The sequence below is a fragment of the Hemicordylus capensis genome, chromosome 5 (genome assembly GCF_027244095.1).
Source record: "Hemicordylus capensis ecotype Gifberg chromosome 5, rHemCap1.1.pri, whole genome shotgun sequence".
Taxonomy (NCBI): domain Eukaryota; kingdom Metazoa; phylum Chordata; class Lepidosauria; order Squamata; family Cordylidae; genus Hemicordylus; species Hemicordylus capensis.
The window spans coordinates 173,795,001-173,822,291 of NC_069661.1; the positions used below are offsets into that span (position 1 = coordinate 173,795,001).

The 27,291-nt window shown below is 43.0% G+C and overlaps 1 protein-coding gene across 21 annotated transcripts in view; it reads right to left on the reverse strand.

The window, feature by feature from the left end:
• Positions 1-27,291, reverse strand: part of FOXP2 (forkhead box P2) — a 727,796-nt gene that overhangs the window by 8,590 nt on the left and 691,915 nt on the right. For 19 of the 21 annotated variants that reach the window (XM_053252207.1, XM_053252200.1, XM_053252214.1 and 16 more), the window contains one exon: positions 2,629-2,793. The exons of the other annotated variants lie outside the window; for them this stretch is intronic. In XM_053252207.1, coding sequence (XP_053108182.1) covers positions 2,629-2,793 — 165 coding nt within the window. The remainder of the gene's footprint in view (positions 1-2,628; positions 2,794-27,291) is intronic. 21 annotated transcript variants of the gene reach the window in all.

Consider the following 27,291-nt stretch of genomic DNA (forward strand, 5'->3'; position numbering starts at 1 on the left):
TCCCTGGCACATTAAATTAGAAGAGTAGAACAAAACTAGGAACATCCATATTATTACTGTACTAGGCTCAGGTGTCTGTATCACTTGCAGCTTGGTTCTAAAGCATTGCTTAGAAATAAGTCCCAGAAGATTCAATTGGACTTACTTCCAGACATACGTGCTTATCAAAGCCTGACTAGGGGACCTGCTTGGACAATACTTTGTCCACTAGCCTGAAAACATTCGATAAGGTGTGTGTTTTGAGCACCCATGCCATTCCCCCCAAAATTAGGATTTGGACTGCATGTAGAGGAACTGCTCCTCCATGTGATTAAGGAAAGGCACCCTTGTGTGCTGAGAGGGAAGAAGTCTATGAGTGCTCACACAGCATGTAAATGCTTACCATGTATGGTAGTTGGCAGATTGCCCAAATATATTATTATAAAAAGGGTATGAATTGTAACACGTACCCTCTAAATCAGGCCTGAAACCTGATGATGCAGATAAAATATCCACCTGCAGCGAATATCTACTTGTAGTCTAAAAAGTACCTTTAAGAGTAAAACAAATAGTTTTCATCCTATGCAGAAGACTTAAAAAATGTTATGGGTTGATAGGAACTTAATGTAACTGGCCAGTAGACATTCAGATAAGAGGATTTCCTTTTATGTGCCAGTCTGTCACAGGCCCAAGGATTGATCTAGTTGAATCAACAACAAGCTTCTCATACTCTGATCCAGTCCTAGGCTTACCTTTAATGTAAAAGGCCAAAAAGCCTAACCAGCTCTTGGGGAGGAAGTGGAAGGAAGACCAGAGCAACTGTAAATGTATTTTTAAAAGCCACAACTTTTATTAATGGCTTGCAAACCAATGGGGTTAGTGGGGTCAACAGGAAAACATATTGCAATTAAAACACACCATCATAATGCCTTGCATAAAATTTGGGTAGCACCAGTATAGATTTAAGGCATCCAAAGGCTAAACTTCTTAAAACTGGGTGAGAGTATTTAAATGCCCCCCCCGCCCCCCAGTTAGGTTTTGAGCTCATTGTTAGATAGCAATTCAGTAATATATGCTGCTCAGAGACTTGCGTTTTAGGCGGTATACAAATTAGATAGATAGATAGATAGATAGATAGATAGATAGATAGATAGATATTAAATAATAAAAACCCTTCTGATTTTAAGATAAATGTTACAGTTTTCATTTGTGCTCTGTGAATATTTCAAGTTAAGGTGCCCAACTAAATGTTCGCACCATGTTAGATGTAGAGACTACATACAAACTCATACATTATGTTGTGTGAGTGTAGAAGTGATTTTGGATGGATTGTGGACCTGCTGAACTTCTGCCTGGACATTTACTAAAGAATATAATATATTGGGGAAGCACTGTGCCTGGTACAGCTACATCAGGCATAAATTCATCAAGAGACTAACAAATGATTGGGAAAGCTGCACCTGATGTATTTGTACCTGGAGATATCCCCCTTCCCCAGCCCACTATTAAGATGAAAAGCCAAGGCAAAGTGTGAGTGCATTCAGCCTGATTTGTAAAGGCAGTATAATATATGTGAAATGTCTCTACAGCTTACATGGCACAAAAATTGAGGTGCACACCTTATATTGAAGTGTCAATAGTGTTTCAAGCATGGGTGAAAATTGTAAGCACCTTAACTTGCATGTTTAACTGAAGGTTTTACTGGATGATAGACATCTTTTTTTTTTTTTGGTAAATGTAGTACACTGGGCCAGTCAGATGTAAGTCTGTATGTTAGAATTTTAGCTCTAAAATTTTAAAGCAGCTTAGGATGCTTAAGCCAGTTAACTTCTATTATTTTGTTAAACATGCAGGATTGTGTTAACACAACTTTAGCAGGAGGTCATTTGTGGAGTTAAACAACAACTGAGGTAAGTGTACTAATTCCACACATCTATTAGAAAATGAAAGCTAATTCTTTGGAGAAATTTCTGGAACACCAAGAGCCATTAGTCAAGCTAGCTAAATGCAGTTTGCATGTTCACAGAGGCAGTATACCTCAAGACCTGATGCTGGGGATATACAATGCAAGCATTATTAAAATGCATATTCAAAGGCAATGCACCTCTGGCATACAAGCTCCACATTCCAAGGCAGCCTACATCAGAATACTAGCTGTGGATAGGTGGGAATCGGGGTAGTATATCCATGCTGCTCTTTTTTTGAACTTCCTTCAAGCATGTGGCGGGGCTAAGAAGCGTACCAGCGGCTCCAGTAATTAAGTGGAGTTCCTATATTCACAGGAAAGATTACCTATTAATACGTTATTCAGGGGGTGAGAAGCAGGGATTGTTACCTTCCTGCATTTGTTCAGAGGTTTCTACTTCCGGGTCGCATGGAGCACTTCTGGGGAATGGGGAGTTGGCTAAAACTGCACCCCGCCCCCCACCGACCATGCAGATTTCTGCATGATCTGCCTTACATCAGCAAGGATGTAAGCCTCCATATTATAGGGGGGTATTTCCTTGCACTTTTTTGAAGGTTCCCCAAAGGATCTGGCTGGACAGTGTGGAAAATAGGATGCTGCTGATTTATGAGATTTCTCGTGTTCCTGTTAAAGGGGCATTACACATATTACTGGAAGAGGAGAATGATAATCGTGGCTCTTACCCATGCTGGCTAAGTGGAGTCTTCATTTCAGTGGCAGTATTCTGATGTACAAGCTCCATATTCAGTGGCAATCTAAATCGGAATACTAGTTGTTGAGGTGTGTGGGAATGGGAAGTGGTGTTTCCTTGCTGTCCTTCACTGGCGTTTCTAGAAGCATTGACTGCACTGTGGGAAAGAGGATGCTGGGCTATGAGAAATGTACCAGTGTCTCTTACCCATGCTAAGTGCAGCTCCATATTCAGAGGCAGGATCTCTCTCCTGTAGAACCTTCATATTCAAAGGCAATCTACATCATAATGCTAGTGGATGGATGTTTCCTTGTTGAACGTTTCTGGAGTTTCAGAGAAGCATCTGGCTGGGAAGTGTGGGAAGAGGATGCTAAGCTAGCAGAAGCATACTCACGATGCCTAAGTGGAGCCTTCATATTTGGACGCACCATCCCTGTGTAATGCAGACCTCTTTTTGTTGACCTGTTCACTCATTTCCCTGAATCGAGGCACAGTTGTCCACACAGTTTCCTGTTTCTCACTCACACACTGCTACTGCATCCCTACAAACCAGTCTCCTGCCTTTCCTTCCTTTATTTCAGCTGTAAAGCCAAAGTTTGTAAAGAAGTTTCCACTTTTGTAAGGGTGTCAGTTCTTTGCATCCTGATGCATTTCACTCTAAACAAGTTCTCAAAATATGGAACTAATAAACTTAGCAAATTCCAGTCCATTGTCTCCATTTTTGACTCTTGTAAATGGGTTGTTTGAATGTGAAATTCTTGGGAGAGATTTTAAAAAAATGCAAGCTGCAATAGAGGCTTTAAAAACTTAAAACAAAACACCAAACCCTCTCAATAGTTTCATATTAAAAGAAACCCATTAACAAAGACCTCCTCCTCTCTGCCTTTTCCTCTTCACCCTTCAAATATTGTTTAAAGAAGCAGCAGCAAATATTGTTCAGCAGTTTAACACAAGTTTAACAGGAGGTTGTTTATCAGAATCAAACAATAACTCATGAAAGTTGGCCAATTCCATTAAACTATTAGTACCTAGATACTAAGCATGTAACCTCCATGTTTACAGGCTGTATACTTCTCAATACCTGATGCAAGAAACATACAATGAAGGTCATTACAATAGTCATGCAATATATAGAAAGACAAACACAAAGTACTACACTATAAAAGTTATTCATAAACGGTATGACCTCTGATCATACAAAGAGTGCATTTCTCTGCATTAAACTTCATTAGACGACAAGGTACCAGGCTCGGACTGGCTCACCGAGCAGCAGGGCATTTTCCTGGTGCACCCTTGCCTGGTGCGCCCTGCTGCACTCGCTGGGCTCTCCCCGCACCAGCTGCCCGGCTCCCCTTTCCCCCTCTCCCTGTGCGGAGAGACCCACCTCCTCTCTTTCCGATTGGTTGTGAGCAGTAGGCTCAGACTGCCCTTAGGACAACAGGGCACATTCCCAGTGCGCCCCACCCACCCCACCCGGTGCGCCCCACCCACCCCTGTGCCCCAACGCCCACCCTTAATGACCCATTCTACTCAAAACCTGGCCCCTCCCCACATACATTCCACCACCCTCTCAGTGCCCCCAGTCCGGCCCTGCAAGGTACAAAGAGGTAGCTGCTTGCTAATGTTTCTGACTAGAACATAAACACACAAACTACACTGTAAAAAACTGTCAGAGGATAGAACTTATGAGCATACACAGAGCACATTTCTTTCCTTTAAGCCAAAGTTTCCCACGTAAGGGTTATCATGTCACTCTTGCTATACAGAATAGGCGGAGAGGAATTCTTTCAAGTCTTAAAAAAAGCATATTTACTCTGATTAGGGATGTGCACGGAACACATCCCTAGTCTAAGGGGTTACTTTAAGAGGTGCTGCCTACTTGCCAGCTGCTGCCCTGCAGCTCCCGCCGCCGCCAACACTCTTGTAAAAAGCGAGCATGCGGGGCTGCAGCGTCCCTCCCTGTGCCCCAATCAGTATCGCAATGGAAGTGGCCACCATGCTCTCTTTCTGGGTCTTGTTTTTATTGCTGGTTTTATTATTATTATTATTGCTGATGTTTTTCAATTTCATCCATTAGCCGCTTTAAGGGCTACCTGGTCTCCAAATATAAAATAGATATGAAACCAATTTTAAAAGGAGGCAGGGGGTCTTACCTGCCCCTCCCTCAAACCTCTGCCACCTTGCACTGGCCAATGTGGAGCTCTTCTAAGCAAAGCTGCTCCATGAAAGTGGCAACCTGTGCCGCTGGCTCCTTTAAAGTGCTGCGACGGGATGCTGCTCTCAGCATTCCTCGCGTGGTGTCGGCATGCAAATGGCATCGACGCATGTGCCGACACCGCAAGAGAGATGCTGGGAGCAGCATCCTGTCGCCACAGTGAGGGGCTTTAAAGGAGCCAGTGGTACGGGCTGCCGCTTCCATGGAGCAGCTTTGCTTAGAAGAGTGGGGTGCCGTGGGGTGGTGGAGGCTTGAGGGAAGGGCAGGTAAGACCTGCCTGCTTCCTTTTAGGAACATAGGAAGCTGCCATATACTGAGTCAGACCATTGGTCTATCTAGCTCAGTATTGTCTTCACAGACTGGCAGCGGCTTCTCCAAGGTTGCAGGCAGGAATCTCTCTCAGCCCTATCTTGGAGAAGCCAGGGAGGGAACTTGAAACTTTCTGCTCTTTCCAGAGCGGCTTCATCCCCTGAGGGGAATATCAGTGCTCACACATCAAGTCTCCCATCATATGCAACCAGGGCAGGCCCTGCTTAGCTATGGGGACATGATACCACATAGCTATCACAAGACCAGCTCTCCTCTCTTTTAAAGGCACCCCGCGCTGAAATGATTCAGGCTCATCCCTACATCTCAACCTCTGCAGTGTTTCTGAGCCTATATAAATAAATAATTCGCTAACTTACTTTCTACCACACATCTGCACTTGATGGGTGGCAAAACTCTCTTTACCATTTGGCAGGATGTCACACATGATCAAGCCACTCTGGGATGAGAGAGTTCACCCTAGCAGAGCTGGTCCTACTAGTAGGCACAGCAAAAGTAGCCCAGCTCAAGCAGCAGATTTCAGCACACCATAACAGCGCAGCAAACTGCTAATTATTTAGTTCAGTATAATGCCTTTTACCTCACACACCAAAAGGTCTTCTGCTATCTCTGCGCCTCAGGGTAGTTTGGTTGTCTGTATGGACTCAGATAATATATGCTGCCACATCCTCTTCACCTTTTGCTCAAATTGGAAGGGTCAGGAGGGACCCGGAAGCATCCAGCAGTAGAAGCATCAGAACAGATCCCACCCCCACCAAGTTCTATTTTGCAAGGATGTGCAAAATGTTTTTTGAGCTCAAAACGGGCTGTTTCAAGTGTTTCGAGCTCGAAACAAAACTCCCTTCAAATAAAGGGCCATTTTTGAGCTCAAAACAAAACAATGTGCAAGTGTTTTGCACTCGAAACAAAATGCAAAATCCAGTTCATGCACACCCCTGCTATTCTGAGCAGAAGGCTCTGGTCTTGGATAAGGTGAAGCAGCTGTAGCTCTTGGCCTGCTTTTCTCCCACTGCAATAGAAACAACAGTAAACTGCAGGCACCAAAGGTAATATTTCTTTTCCCTAGGAAGCAGCGCAAATGGAAGAACGGCAAAACATGCCAAATGAGGGAAGAGAGCTAGCTCACCAGTCCTAGGGGTTCTCAGCTGTCACTGGCCCCTGCTGTAAAACTGTAGGCTCTGAAAGTACACACAGGGGAAGGGCAGTCACACACATTGTTCTGTTTCAGATAGAAATATGAACTCTGAGGAAGCCTTTGATCCCGAGGAATGTCAGATGCTCCTAGCATGCCATTAATAACCATGTTACTGAAACCAGGTCTAACAGCATTTCACAGTGTATTGGTTTTTGACACCTGATCGCATCTTATTTCATCAACAATGCAGTCCAGCTAGGGGTTTTATGCATTATTTGTATCACATAGTACAAAGATGCCCTTATTAGGACTTGGTCCAGTTGCTTTTCTAAACAGCACACAAGAATTTCTGAAAGCTGCCTTTAAAAACTTTAAGTGAAAGCATAGCTAACGAGTGCAAAAATGTGTTAGGATGAAACCCCAGAGCTTTAAGTTGCCAGCAACTACGCGAAATCATATTCTAACAATTATCTGACCCGAGTGCTACATTCTCATCACTGGCCTGCTCTTCCACAAGCTGTCATACCAAGGCAAGCAGTTGCTAATCCCCCAATGTGGATACAGCGCAGTGGCCCATTCTGTTTCTCAAACAACTTGTACGGAAAATGTCTCCACAACTGTGAACACTGGCACAGCGATACACTTCCTGTCATGTGATAAGAGAACTCCCAAAGGAGTCAAGGAATCACAGTAGGACAAGTCTAAACAGAGGCAGTCTCAGGGTGCCTTCACACACTACAATTTTCCTAATCTATGTGTAGAAATGTTTCTGTGAACTGCCGCTGTGTTTTCCATGTTTTGAGTTTACCAGTCAAGGAACTAATACATGTGTGACTGTCCAATTTATATCCGTGTGATGTGAAAAACACATGATATATTTAATTCTATGTATTGCCCCCGCACCCCACCCCAAGGACTTGGGATATGTTAATCATAAAACTCCCAACTACAATGATTAAATCCTATCTTGTCTTATGCCACTCTATCTTGGCCACTGAAAGCCAATATGAATTTTTTTAAAGGTCTATTCCACTCCCATAAGATACCAAAGCCTGCATTTTGACAGATCGCTAGAACAAGGGTTCTTAACCTGGGCCCCCTGTGAGGCCATGGGGTCTATAAAGAATTAAATATACAATTAAAAGGTAGCTTCCCTGAAAACATCTCTTGCAATTAAACACAGCTTGTCTTTTATAGGGGCAGAGCCACGATTGAGTGAATGGGTTCCAAGAACCTGGGCTGCCACCTTAGGGGCTGCATCTCGCACCCCAGACACTCTTACCGCGTTGGATGTCAGATGAAGGGTGTGGTTTAGCTCCCAAACAGGGCTGCACAGCCCCATCTGGGAGCTAAACCATGCCGTCCTGTGTCTGACCTCAGAGGCAGGAGACATGGCTGCATCTGAAGTCAGATGCGGATGCAGGGGGTGGGGCTAGGGGGGCTGCGGCAGTAGGCTGAGCCCAGGCCGCCTCTGGTCTCCCTCCGTGCCTTGTCTTTCATTTTTCTTGAATTTTAATTATACCTTCACTGTTGACAAGAGACACCAGCATGTAAAAGGCTCTACTGTTCCCAGCAATGCATATGAGATAGGCTTAGAGTCAGAGCTACCTCTCAGCAATTTGCTGCTTTGATGCCAGTTCTCTCCTGCTTCAGCACTGGGACCCCACTGAAGTCTTAAGGCCCTTCTGAAACTTCTTAAAAATTCTGAAAATCCATTACATAAACAGGGTGGGGATCCATGGATGATACTTGAGGATCTGGAGGGTCCATAGGTGTAAACAGATTAAGAACCCCTGCTCTAGAGGGGAAAAATTCCAAGAGCTACAAATGTTTGTCTTGTATCGGACCTCTGAAAAGTATACAGTGTACTGTGCTTGATTGGCCAGCAAACTCGCCTGACCTGACCCCATAGAGAATCTATGGGGCATTGCCAAGAGAAGGATGAGAGACATGAGACCAAACAATGCAAAAGAGCTGAAGGCCGCTAATGAAGCATCCTGGTCTTCCATAATACCTCATCAGTGCCACAGGCTGATAGCATCCATGCCACGCCGCATTGAGGCAGTAATTGCTGCAAAAGGGGCCCAAACCAAGTACTGAATACATATGCATGCTTATACTTTTCAGAGGTCCGATATTGTTCTATTCTTCAATCCTTGTCTTCTTGGTTCCATGTAATATTCTAATTTTCTGAGATTGTGGATTTGGGGTTTTCATGAGCTGTACGCCATGACCATCACAATTATAACAAATTAAGGCTTGACTTATCTCGCTTTGCATGTAATGCGTCTGTCTCATATATCAGTTTCACCTTTTAATTTGCATTACTGAAATTAATGGACTTTTGCATGATATTCTAATTTTCCGAGTTTCACCTGTAAATGACCTGGTGGTGGTGGAGTTTGAGATAACTCCTTTGTCATGGACAGATCATCATTTTGTGGGGTTTAATTTGCCTACTGTTTGCCCTCTGCAGGGGTGGTGGACCGATTAGAATGGTCTGCCCGGGGAGGCTTATGTATCTACTCGGTTTCCAGACAGCCCACGGGGAGTTTCCAGTGTCCAGATCTGGTGACTCTGTTGAGGCCCTGGTGACTCTCTAGAATGAAGACAGCCCGGGCTGTTGACATTGTTGCTCCTAAACGCCTTCTCTGGCTTGTTCTGCTCCTTGGTTCTCCTCGGAGCTTAGGGTGATAAAACAATTTGGGTGATGGCTGGAACGGTGCTGGAGGAAGAGTTGTGATGCATCCGACTGGACATGAACTAGAGCCCATTTTAGGGACTACTCCATGGCAGTGGGAGTTTTTTCTCTGCCGCCATTGCATCTGCCCAGTGCAGACCAGCAGAGCTGTTTCATGTAGCAAGGAGATTGCTCCACACATTTCCCCAAGTAATGGGGGGGGGGGGGAATCATCTACAGCCCATTGTGATCAGTTTGCATATAAAGTTGCTCGCATCCGTGCTGATTTGGATCCCAGAGTTTTGGCAGTTCCAGCAGACGTGTCTCTGGTACCATCTGGTCCTATTGTGTTGGATTCTTTTCAGTTGGTGCATCCTGAGAATGTGGACAAGACCCTGGGCAGTGTGTGGGCAACATTGTACATTCTTGACCCTTGCCCTTCATGGCTAATAAAAGCTGCCAGGGAGGGTATAGACAGATGGTTGGTGATTATTAATCCTTCATTAACTGGACCAATCCACCCTCAGCACAGTACCTACAGTTTCTTTTTAGACTGTGAGCCCTTTGGGGACAGGGATCCATTTTATTTATTTACTATTTTTCTGTGTAAACCGCCCTGAGCCATTTTGAAAGGGTGGTATAGAAATTGAATCAATAATAATAATTATTATAATTATAAAGGCAGGGCAGGATGCCATCATGCCTCAAGGAGGTGATGGTAAGACCATTATTAAAAAGCCTTCCCTTGATCCCTCCAAGCTGGACAACTAATGATACGGATTATCTAGACCTTTTTCAATCTGGCTTCTGCGCCAGATATGGGACTGAAACTGCCTTGGTCGCTCTAGTGCAGGGATTCTCAAACTTGGGTCCTCAGGTGTTATTGGACTTCAACTCCCATAATCCCCAGCCTCAGTGGCCTTTGGTTGGGGATTATGGGAGTTGAAGTCCAATAACACCTGAGGACCCAAGTTTGAGAATCACTGCTCTAGTGGATGACCTATGCTGGGAACTAGAGAGGGGAAGTGTGTTCTGCTGGACCTTTCAGTGGCATTCGACACCATCGGCCATGGTATCCTTCTGGACCACCTCTCGAGTATGGGAATTGTAAAAAGCAGTACCAAAGCACACTCCAAAGCAGTACCTCTGAGTGGCTCCGGTCCTTTCTTGGGGGAAGGTGGAGCTGGGGGATTACTGCTTGTCTCTTGTGGCCATTGGCCTGTGGGGTCACGCAGGGTTTATTTCTGTCCCCCATACTGTTTAACATCTACATGAAACTGCTGAGAGAGGTCATCTGGGGATTTGGACTGAGTTGTCAGCAATATTCAGATGACACTCAGCTCTATCCCTCCTTGTCACCTGATCCTAGGGAGGCAGTGGATGTCCTGAATTGGCTGGAGGCCATGATGAGTTGGATGCTGGCTAATAAACTCAGACTGAATTCAGACAAGACGGAGGTAATGTTGGTCAGAGAGGCAATTGGGATGAGGAGATTCTACCAGTTCTAGATGGGGTTGCACTCCTCTTGAAGGAGCAAGTACACAGCTTGGGGGTATTGCTGGGCCCAGCTCTGCTTTTGGAAGTTCAGGTGGAGGCGGTGGCCATGGGTGCCTTTGCATGGCTTTGGCTAGTGCACCAGCTGCATCCCCTTCTCAAGAAGGCAGATCTTAGTCACGTCACGGCTGTAGTGCACTTTATGTGTGGCTGCCCTTGAAGAATATTTGGAAACTGCAGTTAGTGCAAAACGCAGCAGCTAGGATTTTATCTGGAGCTGCCCACTGGGATCACTTCACACCTATTCTGAAAGAGCTGCACTGGCTACTGTTTGTTTCCAGGTCCAATTCAAGGTGTCATGGGTACCTGCTTGACGAGCTCATCTGAGGGGGCTCTTCTCCGGGTGCCGACAATGAGGGAGGCTCAGCTGTCATGTACTCGGGACAGGGCCTTCTCTGTTGCTGCCCCCAGACTCTGGGATGCTCCCCCAGTGGCTATTTGCTTCTCAGTTCCCATCACAGTTTTTAGAAAGCATGTTAAATCTTGGCTTTTTGCCCAGGCTTTTATATGATTGTCTCTACTGCTGCTTCTTTGTATATTGTATTTTATGTGGATATTTTATGTTTGTATTTCAAATCTTTTTAGTCAGATCCATGTTTTTATATTTTAGCTTAATATATCAATTGTGTATTTTTGTAGGGTTTTTTAAATTTTTCTGTGTGAATCACCTTGGGATTATTTTAATGAAAGGCAGTATATACATTTAACAATAAAAGGCAGTATATACATTTAACAATAAATAAATATAAAATGAACAGTGTGGCTGCCAACGTTTGGATCTTTCACAGAAGGGTATGCATGAAATGGATTTTGTGTTTTGTTTTGAGCTCAAAGCCAAATGCCAAAGGCTTGAAATGTTTCATAGAAACAGTGTCCAAGCTAGCTGTTTCAACAAAAACTCAGAACATTTCAAGTGTTTCTAGCCATTTTGGAGGGCTGCTGTTCTGGGGAGAGCTGGTATACTGAGGCCTGGTCCACCCACTGCGTGAGTCAGGTAGATCAGGCCTCCACTCCAGATTTAGCACGTCAGCCCACCTTGGAGGCCTGGTCTACCTGCCAACCCCAACTGGCAGACCAGCTGTCACTGGAGAAACTGCCCCCCCAAATTTTGCTAGAAACACTTGAAATGTTTTGAGTTTGTTTTGTTGAAACAGCCAGCTGGGCACTGTTTCAATGAAACGTTTCAAGCATTTGGCAGTTCGCTTTGAGCTTGAAATGAAACATAAAATCCGTTTTGTTACAAGTAGAAGAAGCAGGGTTGTTTTGTTTCAAGCTCAAAACAGGCCCTTTATTTGAAGGGTGTTTTGTTTTGAGCTCGAAACACTAGAAATGGTCCTTTTCGAGCTTGAAACATTTTGCACATCCCTACATAGAAGTTACTCCAGAGAAGATATTAAGTTCAGAGACAGGGTGGGAGGAGACTGGCAATTAATCTGCTGAACATAGATTGACTGAAGTGCACCTAGTTATTGAAAAGCAACACTGATACGTATTAATATATGTCTGAATATACATCTTAATATCTGTGTCTTTGCAGCCCAAGAAATTTACTGAACTCCATTCTTTACCCTATCTCCTTATGATCATTAAGAACTGCGAGATCTCCGGCTCAGTTTAAAAGTGATATTGGGTATGCAAATGTAACTTAGGTGGAATTACCTCTGGCTGGCATAATGTTTAAATGAGGTTTGTGGTTCCTACAGTGTGTAGCATTCACATGCCAGCAAAGTCTGTATCTGAGTGATGAATTCCTGGAAGGCAAAGTGGCCAAAGGCCTGATTTAAGCATGACACTGTCCACATGTAACCTGATGATAAGTTCCTTTTCCATGCCCAGCACCACTTTTAAATCAAACCATGGTTGAATCTTCTATACTATTACCCTGTGACAAGGCTTCAATGAACATTATAAATCTGTATCCCTTGCATATAAGGTTCTACATTAAAATTAATAATTCAAAATATACATAATTTAGGTTTTCACAGACTGTAATTGGGGATATTCTGGCTAGATCTGGGGTGAAAAAGACAACTGGGGGGTAAAGGGCACAGGCTAAAAGCCATGGGGAAGAATGAGACACATTCATGGCAGAAAACCCTTAATCTCTCTAACCAGTTGAGAGCTGGTCATGTAGTAGCAGGCATGAATTGTCCCCTTTGCTAAACAGACAATACTGAGCTAGATGGACCAATGCTCTGACTTGGTTTAAGGCAGCTTTCTATGTTCCTAACCACTGGATGCCCTGACTGAGGCCCTGTTCAGTTTCTCATAATTTAAGCAGATGGTTCACATATTTCTCCGCAATTACTAGATCTAGAAATATGCTTAAAACATGAGAGCGTTTATTTTCACAAAGCCTAACATTATGCCAGGTTCTGCACACTGTGAACAATTTGCCCAGATGAATGATAAAGCCTCTGCATGTTCTGTGACTGTCAGTGAGCTCCAAGCCCAGGGAATGCCCTGCAAGCTTAGCCACGTGTATGATGGAGCACTTACAGTTAGGATGCTTGCCTGCAACTGGGGGATCCTATTTGCTAGAATCTCAGAACCAATATGAACGGGAAAATGTTCAACACGCACATTTCACATTTAAACATTGCTTGTGTGTGCAGTTGCTGACATGAAAACAACAAGAACTTATATATCCCAAGTACATGAAGTTTAATTAAATACTGCTGAGCTGGTGTCACCAACAAGAAAGGAGACTTCATGCAATATTCTTAATTATAAATAGATTATTTTCTGCAGAGGTTTCAAGACAGATTACTTTTTTAGGAGGCGGCACTCTATTATGTGCTAATATACGAAGTACATATATTAGGTGCATTAGAGTAAGGTTGGAATAGTTTCATTTCAAGTTAATTTAAACTGTTTCTTCAAATGAAAAATGGTTAAATAAATATAGAGGAGTAAAAGCCCTTTTCTAAAACAGATCACAATCTATCTAGATTATTGCTTGTACCCAATGTCTATAGATAGAAACAGCAGTAAGAAAAAACCCCTTCATTCCTGCTTTTACAGCTGGTGATGCAGCAAAAGCTTGATAATGGTTATTTTATTTGGTGTATTCTGGGGAACATTTATTAAGAGCGTCCTACCATGAAAAATGAGGGGGCTGTTTTTTGCTGTTGGTTACATGTATTCAGTTCTAAAGGGCTGGAGCCCAAAATACCTAAGAGGTCACTGTATTGTATATAGCACTCTGCGACCTCTCAGAGTACCCGAATTCACCCTCTTCACAATATGGTCAGTGTGGCAAGTGAAAACACTGCAAATTCATGCAAAAGCATTATTGGTGGTTGCCCCCACTTCTAACACCCTATCGCTAAGCACTTGCTAAAACTTAAACCTCTTTGTAACAAACTGTAGTAGCTTCCAACAATGTGATATGACTACTACTCATGTATCATTTGCCTTCCTGGAATGTACAATTCCTATGTAGGTGGATGTTTGGTGGCAGGGATTAGTGCCAATGGGGGCAGGGCGGGGCTGGTTTCTCTCTTTTATTAACTTAAATGTATTTGGCTACTTTATGAGATTTTAAATATACTGAAATTCAACCAGAGTCTTTGGAATTGGGTCGCTAAAAATGTAATTATATAAACACACTTTGCTCTAATCTAATTCACCAGGAGCTGAAGTTGAGGTACTGTGAACTGCAATTGCTGGCTTAATTGTTTCAGAAAAGAAATGTTGTAGGTGAGAAAGAAAAAAGCACTAACTCACATAGAAGGGTAAAGTTCTTTGACAGACTAAGTAAACATTGCAAGGAGACACTGATTATCAAAACAAAGATCTTGAATTTGGTTCTTAATTTAATTTACAATCCCTATTGGCTTGTAGGGTTCGGTTCAATGGTCTGATATTGAACCAAAACACCACCACCCCAGTTTGGTATCAGACTGAACTTACCTGGCCATTTGGGGGGGGGGGGTTTCTGAGTTAAAATTTGTTTCCTTTAGTTTAAAACAATAAATTTCACTCACTGCCGGCCATTGGGGGGGCCTCCTTCAGACGTTTCCTCTCCGGTCTCCATTATGTGCCAAATTGCCCAGTTTGGGCGGTTTTCGGCCCATTCTGGGCCTCAACTCCATGACAGGGGCCATTTTGGAGGCTGCCACGCATGCCCAATGGGCCTCTGCATGGCACATAATGGAGGCTGGCGGGGTGAGGAGGAACTTCTGGGAAACACCCCCCCCCGCCACAGCTAAATCGAATCCCCCAGACCAGGTGGCAGTGAGTGAAATTTATTTTTTAAACCATTTTTTAAAAACTGACAACACACACACCCTGAATCGAACCGTGGGAAGGTGTTCGGGGGTGACAAAACCAAACATGCCAGGTCTGGTTCGAGTCTGGACTTGAACTGAACTGGGCTATCCGGTTTTATGCACATCCCTATTGACTTGTTGTGATAGGCAGATAGTCTGTAGTATTCCACGTAAGTGAGAGGTTATTTTTCTAGCACGTTTGTTCTGAAGTTTGAAATACAATTTTGGAGTTGTTTAGGTCAGTTTATGAGACAAACTGCTAAAAAAATGTGTGTGTGCATGGCTCCTCTTGATTGTAGGCTTATAATCAAGGGTACACATTTCAAATAAACAGAGCTGGATCTGGAATGGCAGACAATAAGGGGAGCTCAGAGTAACATGAATTATGTCACTCTACATTCAGTGCATAATTGCTTAGCAGTAGACGTCCCATGGGGCCTGACTGGGTGGATGAAGAAAGGAGGACAGAAGTAAAAAGTAGAAAAAGCAATGGTGGTAGAGTACACAGTAGCCCAATCAGGTCATGAGTTCAGAGATCACTGGCAGTGCTTAATTCATTTTCCTTCACAAATTTTATACTTAAATTAAATTATGCTTAATTCATTTCTGTACACCAATTTTATACCAGCTATATTGATTACTAGTTTGTGTGGGCTTCAGTTTAAATTGCTGGCATTAACTGTAAACAATTCATAATGGTCCAAACCAGATTGCTATAAGGGCTGCATCGGCCCATATGAGAGCCAAGTGGAGAAGCTTAAGATTTGCTTCTCTAGTCTGCCACCTACTAAGATTTAGTTGGCAGGCAGGTATTAGAGACAGGGCCTTCTTGGCCGTGGCATCACAGTTGTGAAATTCCCTTCCCAGAGAAATCTTTCCACTCTTCCTGGTTTTAAGAGAGCACATAAGAGCTCTCTATTTCATAAGACTTTAACAACTGATAGCTTTTAATGCTGGCTCTTAATGATTACCCTGGGTTTTTTCCTTTTTTTAAAATGTATTGTTACTTAATGGTGGTTTTATATTTGTTTGGGGTTTGTTTGTTTTTTTGGCTGCCTTGGGGAAGTTTACTTTAAAAGGTGATTTACAAATGTGTGTGTGGGCGTGCGTGTGTTTGCACACATATGTGTAATGTGTATCTATATATAATTATCTAAGGTGTACCCGTGGCTAATCCCATGTGTGGCAGCTCTTGTGAGAGTTCGCAAGCAGAAGCACCATAATGATTGGGCAGTGGATATTCCATATGCAGATAGTGAGGAGGAGCCTGTGATGGTTAAGGTCAGTTGGAATGCAACTGTTAAGGGTCAGAAGATGTTCTTGATTGTAGAGGAGAGGAATCTCTCTCTCTCTCTCTCTCTCTCTCTCTCTCTCTCTCTCTCTATCAGCATAGTAGCCAGGGGTCTGCAAAGAGAGAGGTTGTTCAGGAGAAGAAGGCTGCCATTGTGTTAAGTAGATGAAGAAACATGATCTGTTAACTCAGAGAGGGGGAGGGGGAGAGGGAGAGAAGGGAGGGAGGGGGAGGAAGCAGAGGGAAGAAAGAGAGGAAGAGCAAATGGAGAAGAGAGAAAGAGGGGGAAAGAAGGGAAGAGAAAAAGAAGGAAGGGTGAGGGACGGGCCCAAGCCTGAGGGGAATGAGCAGCCATGGCGGCGCCTATTGGCAACAAAGAAGAGCCCAGTCAACCACTGCTGCTGTTTGGGGCTACCGAGACCATTGGCAGAGGCAGGCAGGCAAGCAAGGGATGGGCCCGGGCCTGTCAGTGGCCATGGTGGTGGCGGCAGTGAGGAAGGGCCCAGTTAGCTGCTGCTGCTGCTGCTCCTGTGGGGAGCAGGAGAGGGGCTCGGGTGGGAGTTCTCTGGGGATAGACTGCAGCTTGGCCAGTAGGTGTCAGCAATGCTGCAGCCATGACCAAGAGAGGTGAGGTGGATGGAGTAAAGGGATGGAGGAGTGACCAAGAGGGGTGAGGGGGATGGAAGCAACCGTATGGAGGAGGAGCAGAAGTGCGGCTCAGGTGAGAGTGGAGAGATCTCTGAGGTGAGGGGGGCTGTGGCAGGGGGTGAGGGGAACAATCAAGTACTAGTGCACAGATGCTCTGTGCAAGTTAAGTGCGCTCTCTCCCTCTCTCTCTCTCTCTCTCTCTCTCTCTCTCTCTCTCTCTCTCTCTCTCTCTCTATATATATATATATATATATATGTGAATGACTAAGGCAGAATAATATGTCACCAGTGAGTTCTGGCAAGTATAGCAAATCTTGAAATTGATTCACACTTTATGCAGCAACCCAGAGTTCTACTTGTTAGCAATATATAATGAAGTGCTGGAATCCAGCTAATACAGTTATATTCAGTTGTGTTGAAATATGAAGAGGAGACGTATATCTCCAAACATGCTGTGGAACAGCTAGAGAGATGGCACAAATGTGGGTCCCTGACACGTATTTTCAAATGCAACAACTTCAGACTTTATGGGCTTAATGCAGTAAACGATATGGAAAACCGAGGAAAGATTAATGTAGTAAACGATATGGAAGCATTTGAAGCAGGAAGCATTTTGGTGGTCCTGACCTGCCAAAGAAAGTGTGAAGCTGGTCTGTACTTCCCTAAAGCAGATTTCATAAGAATGGGGGAAAGGACCAACCTATGTAAGCAACATCTTGGAATGCTGTTACTCAGAGAACTCAGAAAAAGACAAACAGGAAGGTATTCAGCCATAACAGAAAGGTGCTGCATGAGAGCCATTGCATATTTTGCTATGTTGTCCATAATAGATCCAGTACAACAGCATAACAACAGAATATAAACATATGCTATCCTGTAAACTTGGATATTATCAAATAATATCAAAGGATAATATTTCTTGTAAACAGCAGGACCCTACATGTTAGCAGTACACAACAGTGTAATACAGTGTAAGAATCCTAAACATTTTAATACTTGTCATTTAAACTTGAGGGGAGTGTTCCTGGAATAATGCACCATTTTGGTAATTTTGTAATCTAATGCTGTAATCTCTTCAAGGGATCTGGCATGCGAACTAGAGGAATGTGCCCCCTTTACAATGAATTATTTCAGCCAATCCAATGGCCCCAATACATGAGTTTTCAATTTAGAATAAAATGGAGACATACTGTAGCTAGCAGGATAAAATGTAACAGGGATTTAAATTTGTTGGGACTGTGTGAGATGTTTCTGTTAATGTCTTCCTGCTTATAATTTTAGAGGCTTTTTAAAGAAAATGTTTTGTGTTTTCAAAATTACCCAAGCCTTCACAAGAGAGCAGGATAGCAGCTCTCCCTATATTTCTCTTAGGCGTACCCATTGCTAATCCCATGCGCAGCAGCTATCGCGAGAGTTCACAAGTGAGCTGCTGGCAGGGAAAGAGGAAAATGGCAGAGCCGGGCAGGCAGGGAGAAAACGATGGCGGCAGGTGAGGGCAAAAAAATGGTGGGGGTGAAGAAAACGGCAGTGGCAGCGGGCCGGAGAACTAGAGGAGCAGATGTTCTGTGCCCAGCCCAGCTAGTATCCAAATAAAAAGAGTGGTTTCTATAGGTTTTCAGAACATCTCTGAATTTTGACTGTCAACTGCCATGTGCCAACTATACCCCCTCACCTACAAGGCAGTGGGGTACTCGGTTTATTTTTTAGGAATATTGAAGTGTAGATTCTTTGTGGTCTAATAACTTTTCCTCATAATGAATCACTATGAGGATTCATTATATGCCTTCTGTTCATTTTGACTGTCATTGGATAGTACCATTAACAGCCATGCGTCAACTACACACACACACACACACACACACACACACACACACACTCTCTCTCTCTCTCTCTCTCTCCATTTATTTTTTAGGAATTTTTGGAGTATAAATAGAAGAAATAGAAGAATAAAATAAATAGAAGAAATGAAGGTGTGTAATGAATCCTCATAGGGATTCACTGAGGTAAAGTTATTATACATGAAAGAATCCAAAACTTGAAAAATAGTGACCACACATTTTGCTCCATAATTCTACCTCTACAAGGGCTAGAGCTTAGCTTTTTTTTTTTTTTTTTTTTTTAGTGAAAGCTGAGACTCTGGGGAAATTAATAGCAGGAATCTGAATTTTGAATCTGTTTGAACAGAATCTGGCACGATACAATTTGGACTCAAATCTAGCCAGTGGACCACAGGGCCAATTTGTTCTGTCTCCAAATCAGCTAGATTTGGGTACAAACTGATTTGTACCTGAATCAATTTGTGCATCCCTTGTTAATAACTGAAGTAAGAAAATCACTATATATATATTTCTGATCAATACTATGGAGCAGGATGTGAAATAGAGATAGATTCTTTTGATGTTTAGGTATTATAGATACAACCTGAACTTGTGTCAAAATTCATCCCTTTCTGGCAAAGAAAAAAACCAGGCATTTACAACAGCAATTTACACAGATCTAGTGCCACTGGTGCCAATCTAGCTGCATCAAGGACAACTATTGGTGACTGTTAAGATAAATTTATACTGGCAACATGCAAAGGCAGCTCTTACATATACAACTTCATCCTGTTGGATTGGAACAATTTACTTAAATGGAATTAACAACCTTCTAATGCTAAAAACATTGCCTGTGATTCTGAGACCAGTGTGTAATAGACCCACAGTTCCTATTGCTGGCTATAGGAAGAAAGATCTGCTTGTGTAAGATGTCATGAAGAATGTTCAAGTGTCCAGAGACCAGCTCCACTGGATTGTAGCCATTAAATACAAGCAAGTCCCACTGAAAGCAATGAGATTGATTCCTGGATGATGAGTATGACTCCAAAACTCTGCATGCACAGGAGTTTATGAATTATTTCCATGGAAAAACAGTTCACATACACCTGGAGATTCTCTATTTAATGTATCTGTCCACAGAAAAGAATGGTGACAGTCCTATCCACACAGAACTCTGTGTTTGCATACTGATCACTGGACTGAAGTAGAACCAGGGCTGTCCTTAGAGAGCCCTGGCGGGGTGCAGGGCCCAGGGTAAATCAGCCAGTGCAGAGCCCCTTTCCAGTTAATTCTAATGGGGGTCAAAAGAGTGGGGCCCGTGTCAGTCACCCTGATTGCCATGCCTTAAGGACAGCCCTGAGAAGAACAGTGAAGAATTACGACGAAAATCACTTAAAAATTCAAGCATTGAATGGCTACTAGTCTGGAAGCTATCGGCCACCTCCAGCCTCAGAGGCAAGATGACTCTAAATACCAGTTGCAGGGGAGCAACAGCAAGAGAGAGGGCATGCCTGTGGGCTTCTCAGAGGCATCTGGTGGGTCACTGTGTGAAACAGGATGCTGCAATAGATAGGCTTTGGGCTTGACCCAACAGGGCTGTTCTTAGGTTCTTATAGAAGGGGATGCAGAATTTTCTTAGGGCTGTAGCAGTCTGTGAAAGTTCAAATTTTGAAGTTTTAGAATCTTCAAATTTCAAAATTAGGTTTTCTTATCTGAAACACAGTAAAATTGGAAGTATCAATATTATCAAATTGCAGAGTTATGTATTTCAAATCCGGAGTTCTGGAATTGCTTAGGCGCAAGGCTATAGCATTACATTCAGCTGAAAGGGCTACTTTGAGCACAAATGTACACTTGTTGTGTAAACAAGAACTGCTAGAGTGAAATTTGCCTGCACTGACTGTTTGTACTAAAGGAATTGATGGCCATAAAGAAAACAGTGAGAGACCAGCAATCTGAAAGGGCTGATACAGAAGAACAGAGTATGAAAAAAGCAACTGAAGACTACCTATCCCTAGAGATGCAATATACTACTTGACCTTTATTCTCAAGATCTGACTTGTTTGGAATGCAGCGAGTAATATTTAGACTTGATACTCATGAATAGGGATACCACTGAAAGTTAGTAATTCCTGTCTCAAAACCTGTTAGATACCTAGCACTCTAAAATACTGTCATTGAAGAGAAAGTATTTTCCAGTTTGGTTTATATAAATACCCTGCAGATTTCCAATATAGTTAATTTGGCAGTTGGACAAAGGTCACAAAATGTTCAATTTTCATATTAAAAGAGGTCATGTTTTGTAGAAACACTTGTTCTTTACTCTAGGGGATGAATCAGAAAGGGGTCTGTGTGCTGCTTTGAACATGGTAGAAAACAGAGGAAGAAGAAAGATAGCCTGAAATTCTTTTAAGAGAAGCAGGAAAACTGCAAAAGAGTTAGATGCCTTGTAGATTACCAGGGATTAAACAGAACAACCAAAGAGGGTTAATGGGATTGCAGGGGAACCAAAATATCCTTGAAATGATCTCTTGTGTAGATATAACATGTGTATTGCCTAGTGGAAGTGAGATTTGAGAACTACACATAATAAGGGATGCAGTAATAAGTGCACTTTATCAATCAGGATGTATAAGGACACAGGACAACTTTGTGGAAGGCACAAGCATTAAGAAAGAAATCCACAGTGGAAACTCATACTGGAGGTTTCCGTGGTATTCTAGTGTAAGTTGAATAAGCAGAAAAGAAAATGCGCTATTCAGGCAGGAACAGTATCACTTTGTGGAAGGGAGCAAGGAACCCTTTCTTGTGGGTTCAGCCTTTAAATCCTATGTCGAGGGTGTTTTTATTCCTGGACCCCAGGTCCTCGCCTTAATGAAGCAATCTTATAAAAAGTTAGTAAAGTCAAAGAGACTACAATATACACAACTGAAGTGGTCTGAATTGATTGCTGCGGCTAATTTGAAAAAACAGTCTAGATTTTGGCACCTGGTGACGACACCGCACGCAAGACCCTCGGTGGTCCCCTCTCTCCTCATCTCTCATGAGTTTTGGGAGCGCCATTTCTACTCTTTATATAGGTGGGTTGATTCTTCAAACTATAGTTTGGACGTAGATATTTCTTCCCTCCCTAGCTGGCCCCCTGTAACTTGCACAGAAATTGAAGAGCTGATAAAATTAGTCAAACCTGCTAAAGCCCCGGGCAGTTATTATATTAATATTGAGATCATACGTCAAAATCTGGATTGGTGGGTGCCTGCCTTGGCCTTCCTGTTCACATATATAGATAGTACTGCTAAAGTCCCCTCTGATTGGGGTGTAGCGATAATAGTTCCTATCTACAAAAAAGGGTGTCGAACTGATCCATCAAATTACCGACCTATAAGCTTATTAAGTATTATTTCAAAATTATATGCCAGACACCTTTTGGCTAAGCTGGGTGGAAGCCCATAATGTTCTTGCCCCTGAACAGGCGGGCTTCCGCCAAGGGCAGTCTACTACGGAGCAAGCATTTATATTACAGCACTTAGTAGAGAAATACTCCATTAAGCCAGGCTCTGCCCTGTACACGGCTTTTATAGCCCTGAAAGCCGCTTTCGATTCGATCTCTAGAGAAAGACTATGGACAAAGCTGCATGAGTTATCTTTGGATAAGCGCTTGTTAGTGCTGATTTACAAGCTTCATGAGAACACCCGCCTAAGAGTCCGCCTGAACGCACAGGGCCAAGTCTCGGCTGAAATTCCCACCTCCAGAGGGGTAAGGCAGGGCTGTATTTTGGCCCCCATTTAATATATATATATCAACTCTATTATTTCTATCACAAGTGTCCCCTTGTCCACCCCCCCAAACTGGCCCATAAACATCTTGCCATTTTGTTGTATGCCCATGATATGGTCCTTACCTGTATGTCCCTGACACCAATAGGATTGAGACGGGCCCTTTCATTGCTCAACTCCTACTGTGCTGAGGAGCTTATCAAAGTAAATCATCAAAAAACCAAAGTGTTAGTCTTTGCCAATTGCCCCAAACGCCACACATGGCGAATGAATGGACATTACTTGGAACAAGTTAAAATCTTTAAGTACCTGGGCGTGGTCTTCCACTCCTCGGGCCGGCGTGAGGCACATCTAAATTATATTGTGCAGAACACCTAAGCCTCAGCCCACCTAATTAGATCTTTTCACTTTGCAAAGGGGGCTCTTTGTATTCCAGCCGCTCTTATTCTCTATTTCTTGCCAAGGTCTACCCTTTATTATTATATGGTGCTCAGTTGGACCCTTTTGATAATTTCGCCACACTGGAAGCTATTCAAACAAAGTTTATTAGATCTATATTGCAGCTTCCCAGAAGCGTTCCTAATGCCGTCATTAGGCGCGAGGTGGGCCTTGGCTCCCTGGAAGCGGAGTATTGGAAATGCATTTTTGCATTTTGGTTAAAATTAGTCTTTTCTCAATCTGGACTTGCCCCTTTGGTATTAACTGACAATTTTGATTCTACCTGGAAGCGTCTTGTTAAAATAAAATCCCAACTCTACGGGTTTTCGCTGGATATGCTTATTAGTTTGGGCTACGATCGTGCTAGGAAGTCTATTAAACAACGTATTTCTGACACTGATTTACAGTTAGAAGTTGCCAAAATCCCAAAAGGTGTTTACCTTGGAGATCAGCATTTTAACACAAAACCCGCTGCATACCTAAGTAATATTTCCTTTCCCAAGTTTAGGTGGGTGCTATGTTTAGCTCGTTTAAATGCGCTCCCTACAGCGGTGCTTCAAGGGAGGTTTACGGGGGGTTCCTTATGCATCCCGACTTTGCCCTTGTGGGTCTGGTTATATCGAGACTACTGAACATGCTATTTTACATTGTGACCTCTACAAGAATGATCGATCAACACTTATTTTGGCTTATCTTGTGATGTTTCCTGGTTATTCAGATGAGTCTCTCTTAAAAATTTTATTGTCAAATTTTAATTATAAATATTCCAATACAGTGGCTAAATTCTGTTATATTTTATGTAAATTATGTTCTGCTGTGTGTGATAATGTTTCTGGTCAATGACCGAAATAAAGTATGATGATGATGTGGATTCACAAGAGCTGCTGCAGCCCAAGCAGTTTGCTCTGTTGTAATAAATTATGGCAGTTTCCTCCTGTGCTTGGAAGCAACGAATCTCAAAGCACATTCTGTAGCTTTACACGGTATGGTGCAGAGCGGGGGAATGGGACATGGGGTTGCTACTTTTGTTGGCAACCATATATTCCTCACAATTGTGCTTTTCTACTTTTTTTTTTTTTTTTTTTAGCGAGAGGAGAGCTGGTCTTCTGGTAGCAAGCATGACTTGTCCCCTTAGCTAAGCAGGGTCCACTGTATCTTGTTATATTGCTCTCAGCTGCCAAACATGTTTCAACCCCAAAATGAGTTGTCTTCAATGGCAAGAGATATCACTATAGAACAAAACATGCATATCAGGCTATCACAACGTAGGCTAGTGCCATAAATATAATATAAATCACCACATAGAACAAACTAAATTGTAATAGTCCAATAACACAATATAATCAGAGACAGAAACAGCGAACCTGGATGCACGCCAAGGTCCATCATAATATCACATATGAAAGGGTGACTAGAAGTGTGAGCATTGTAAGATATTCCCCTTAGGGGATGGAGCCGCTCTGGGAAGAGCAGAAGGTTCCAAGTTCCCTCCCTGGCATCTCCAAAATAGGCCTGAGAGAGATTCCTGCCTGCAACCTGCCAGTCTGTGAAGAAGGAGAAGCCACTGCCAGTCTGTGAAGACAATACTGAGCTAGATAGACCAATGGTCTGACTCAGTATATGGCAGCTTCCTATGTTCCTAACCTCAGCATTTTTGCCAATCAAAACTACTCATAGGAACATAGGAACATAGGAAGCTGCCATATACTGAGTCAGACCATTGGTCTATCTAGCTCAGTATTGTATTCACAGACTGGCAGCGGCTTCTCCAAGGTTGCAGGCAGGAATCTCTCTCAGCCCTATCTTGGAGAAGCCAGAGAGGGAACTTGAAACCTTATGCTCTTCTCAGAGCGGCTTCATCCCCTGAGGGGAATGTCTTGCAGTGCTCACACATCAAGTCTCCCATTCATATGCAACCAGGGCAGACCCTGCTTAGCTATGGGGACAAGTCATGCTAGCTCTCCAGCCCTTTTCATCTTCTTGAGACTTCCCATGGCCACCACAGGCAGTCAATTGCAGCACTGTCATTCTCAGGAGCCCACTATCTATATGGCATCACTATTTTGCACTGCAGCCTTACATAACCCAGCGTATTAACACTGATGGTCTACACCAGGGCTTCTCAACGTTGGGTCTCCAGATGTTATTGGACTTCCACTCCCATAATCCCCTGCCCCAGTGGCCTTTGGCTGGGGATTATGGGAATTGCAGTCCAATCACATCTGGGCACCCAATGTTGAGAATCCATGGTCTACATTATCATAGCTGGGGGAGAGCCCAGCATCACTTGAGTTCTTGTACCAGAATGTATGGCATATGCCAGCTAGTCCTAGGTGCTCTATCAGCAGAGTGCAAATTCAAGCCATAAGTCTGTTGCTAAGTTGCTGGTTCAAAGCAGTGGTCAAGAGTATGAGCCAGGCTGTCCCAGATTCAAATTTCAACTCAGCCATGAATCCATGGTGTGGAATTAATCAAGCCAATATTCCTTAGCTGCAGCTTTCCATCTGTCATAATGGGATGGTAACATTGCAAGGGTTCTTGCAAGGTTTTCTACATTTATTTATTTGAAGATTTATATCCTGCCTCTTCAGCTCCAGAATAGAACTGCTGAAAGTATCTTAAAATAATAATGATCAATATAATCAAATAGTTTAAAAATATACAAAACACAGCAGATTAAAAAAAGCGACAGAAAGCTAATAAATAAGGAAAACACGTCACTGACGAGCAATAATATATGTCAAGCACTTCGATCACTTAATAGTATTTGTATAAATCCAAAAGACGTAATCTGGTAATACCTTGATTAGCACCATCCAAAATGACACAAAGTCATGAAGAGCAAGCTTTTTCATTCTCCAGCTTACTGCTGACAACTCTGTGTCATTTTGGTTGGCCCTAATCAAGGTATTATGAGACTCTGGCTTTTGGATCTTTTTCAAATGAACCAATACAGTTATCTACAATTTTAGTATTTGTGTGGTACTTTTAAGTGTTCAAAGCATTTCACATACATTATTTTAATAAAACCTGCAGCAACCTTATGTTATTATTGATCAATATTAGAGATCTGTTGTAGTTCAATGCCTGGAAACCAAGTGCTGTCAGCTCATATTAAATGACATTTTAGGGCCAAACCAGACAAAGCATGTCTTTGTCTAGTTTGGTGTTTAAAATAAAAATAGCAACTGCATGGGAGTCCAATCCATATCGGGCATCCGCATGACTGCTATTTTCCTCCTTTAACTCCAAACTGGACAATGATGCATTTAATATCACATCTCACTTGGCTCTCAGTAAATAAAATAAGAAGCAGATCATCACCAGGGCTCAGAAAAAGAAGCACATGATTAAGTAAAAGCATATTGATTACTAATAGATTGAATCGTAAGGCAGATAGACAAAGCATCAAACAGACCTGTGCTTCTCAATGTTTTTGGAGTCATGGACTGGTACATTATCCATGCACAGTTTCCTGGACCAGTAGTTAGTAAGGGGGTTGCCCCACTCACCCTGAACCCCACCCCCAGGCACCCCCCCCCAAACGATTTTGGGTAGTTCTCCAGAGCTCATTTCCAGGCAGCCCTCTCTGCTGGATAATGTTCATTTCGAGGAAGCGAAATCAATGTTATTCAGCAGTGAGGGCTGCCTGGAATTGAGCTCTGGAGAGCTCTCGGTGGCCCCCCAGCCCAAATTTTTTTTGGGGGGGGTGATTTTTATTAGTGATGCCTCATGGACTGGTGGTTGAGAAACACTGAAAGAGACAACAGGACATCAATATAGTGCCACGAGTTGATGCACTAAAAGAGTGGGAGTTAAAAAGAAAAAGTAATCTTTTCATATGTAAAGTTGTTTTCAATGCAATGGCTCTTAAGTATAAGGATGTGCTGAAACACGATTTGGGGTCATCGCTGCACAATCCTTTTGAAATCGAGGTCTTACCCAGCAAAGCAGGTCCATCTCTGATCCTCCTCCGCTCTCCGCCAGTTCCGTACTGGTGATGCCCCACACCCCATTATCAGTGCGTGGTGGTGGCGCTCTCTCCCAGCAGCCTGTTCATGACGCCAGCACGCACATGGCCTCTGTGTATGCGCTCCTCCACGTTAAAAGGGGCTGCGTAAGCCCTCGATTTGAAAGGGATTGTGCCACAATTCGGAAGCCGGATTGCATTTCAAGCACATCCTGACTAAGAATCCTAAAGGTATACCCATCGGACAATTTCAGCCCAGTTTCTAGACAGAAAACTCTATATCAAAAGTTTTTTAGATGTATTAAAAGTCTTTGATTTGGAGTCTGGAAAGCAGTGATTTCATTGGCAAGTATTCAGGACAGGAGAGGCATTTGTTCAAACACAATTTAATAAAAATTGCTACATAGAAGACACCTTAAAGTGTTGTGATTTCTTCATTGTTGCCCTATTACAGCAAAAATAATAACAAGTATCTAGTTAGTGACTAAAATATCTTTTTTCCTTTTGTTTTTATTTTCTCAATATATTT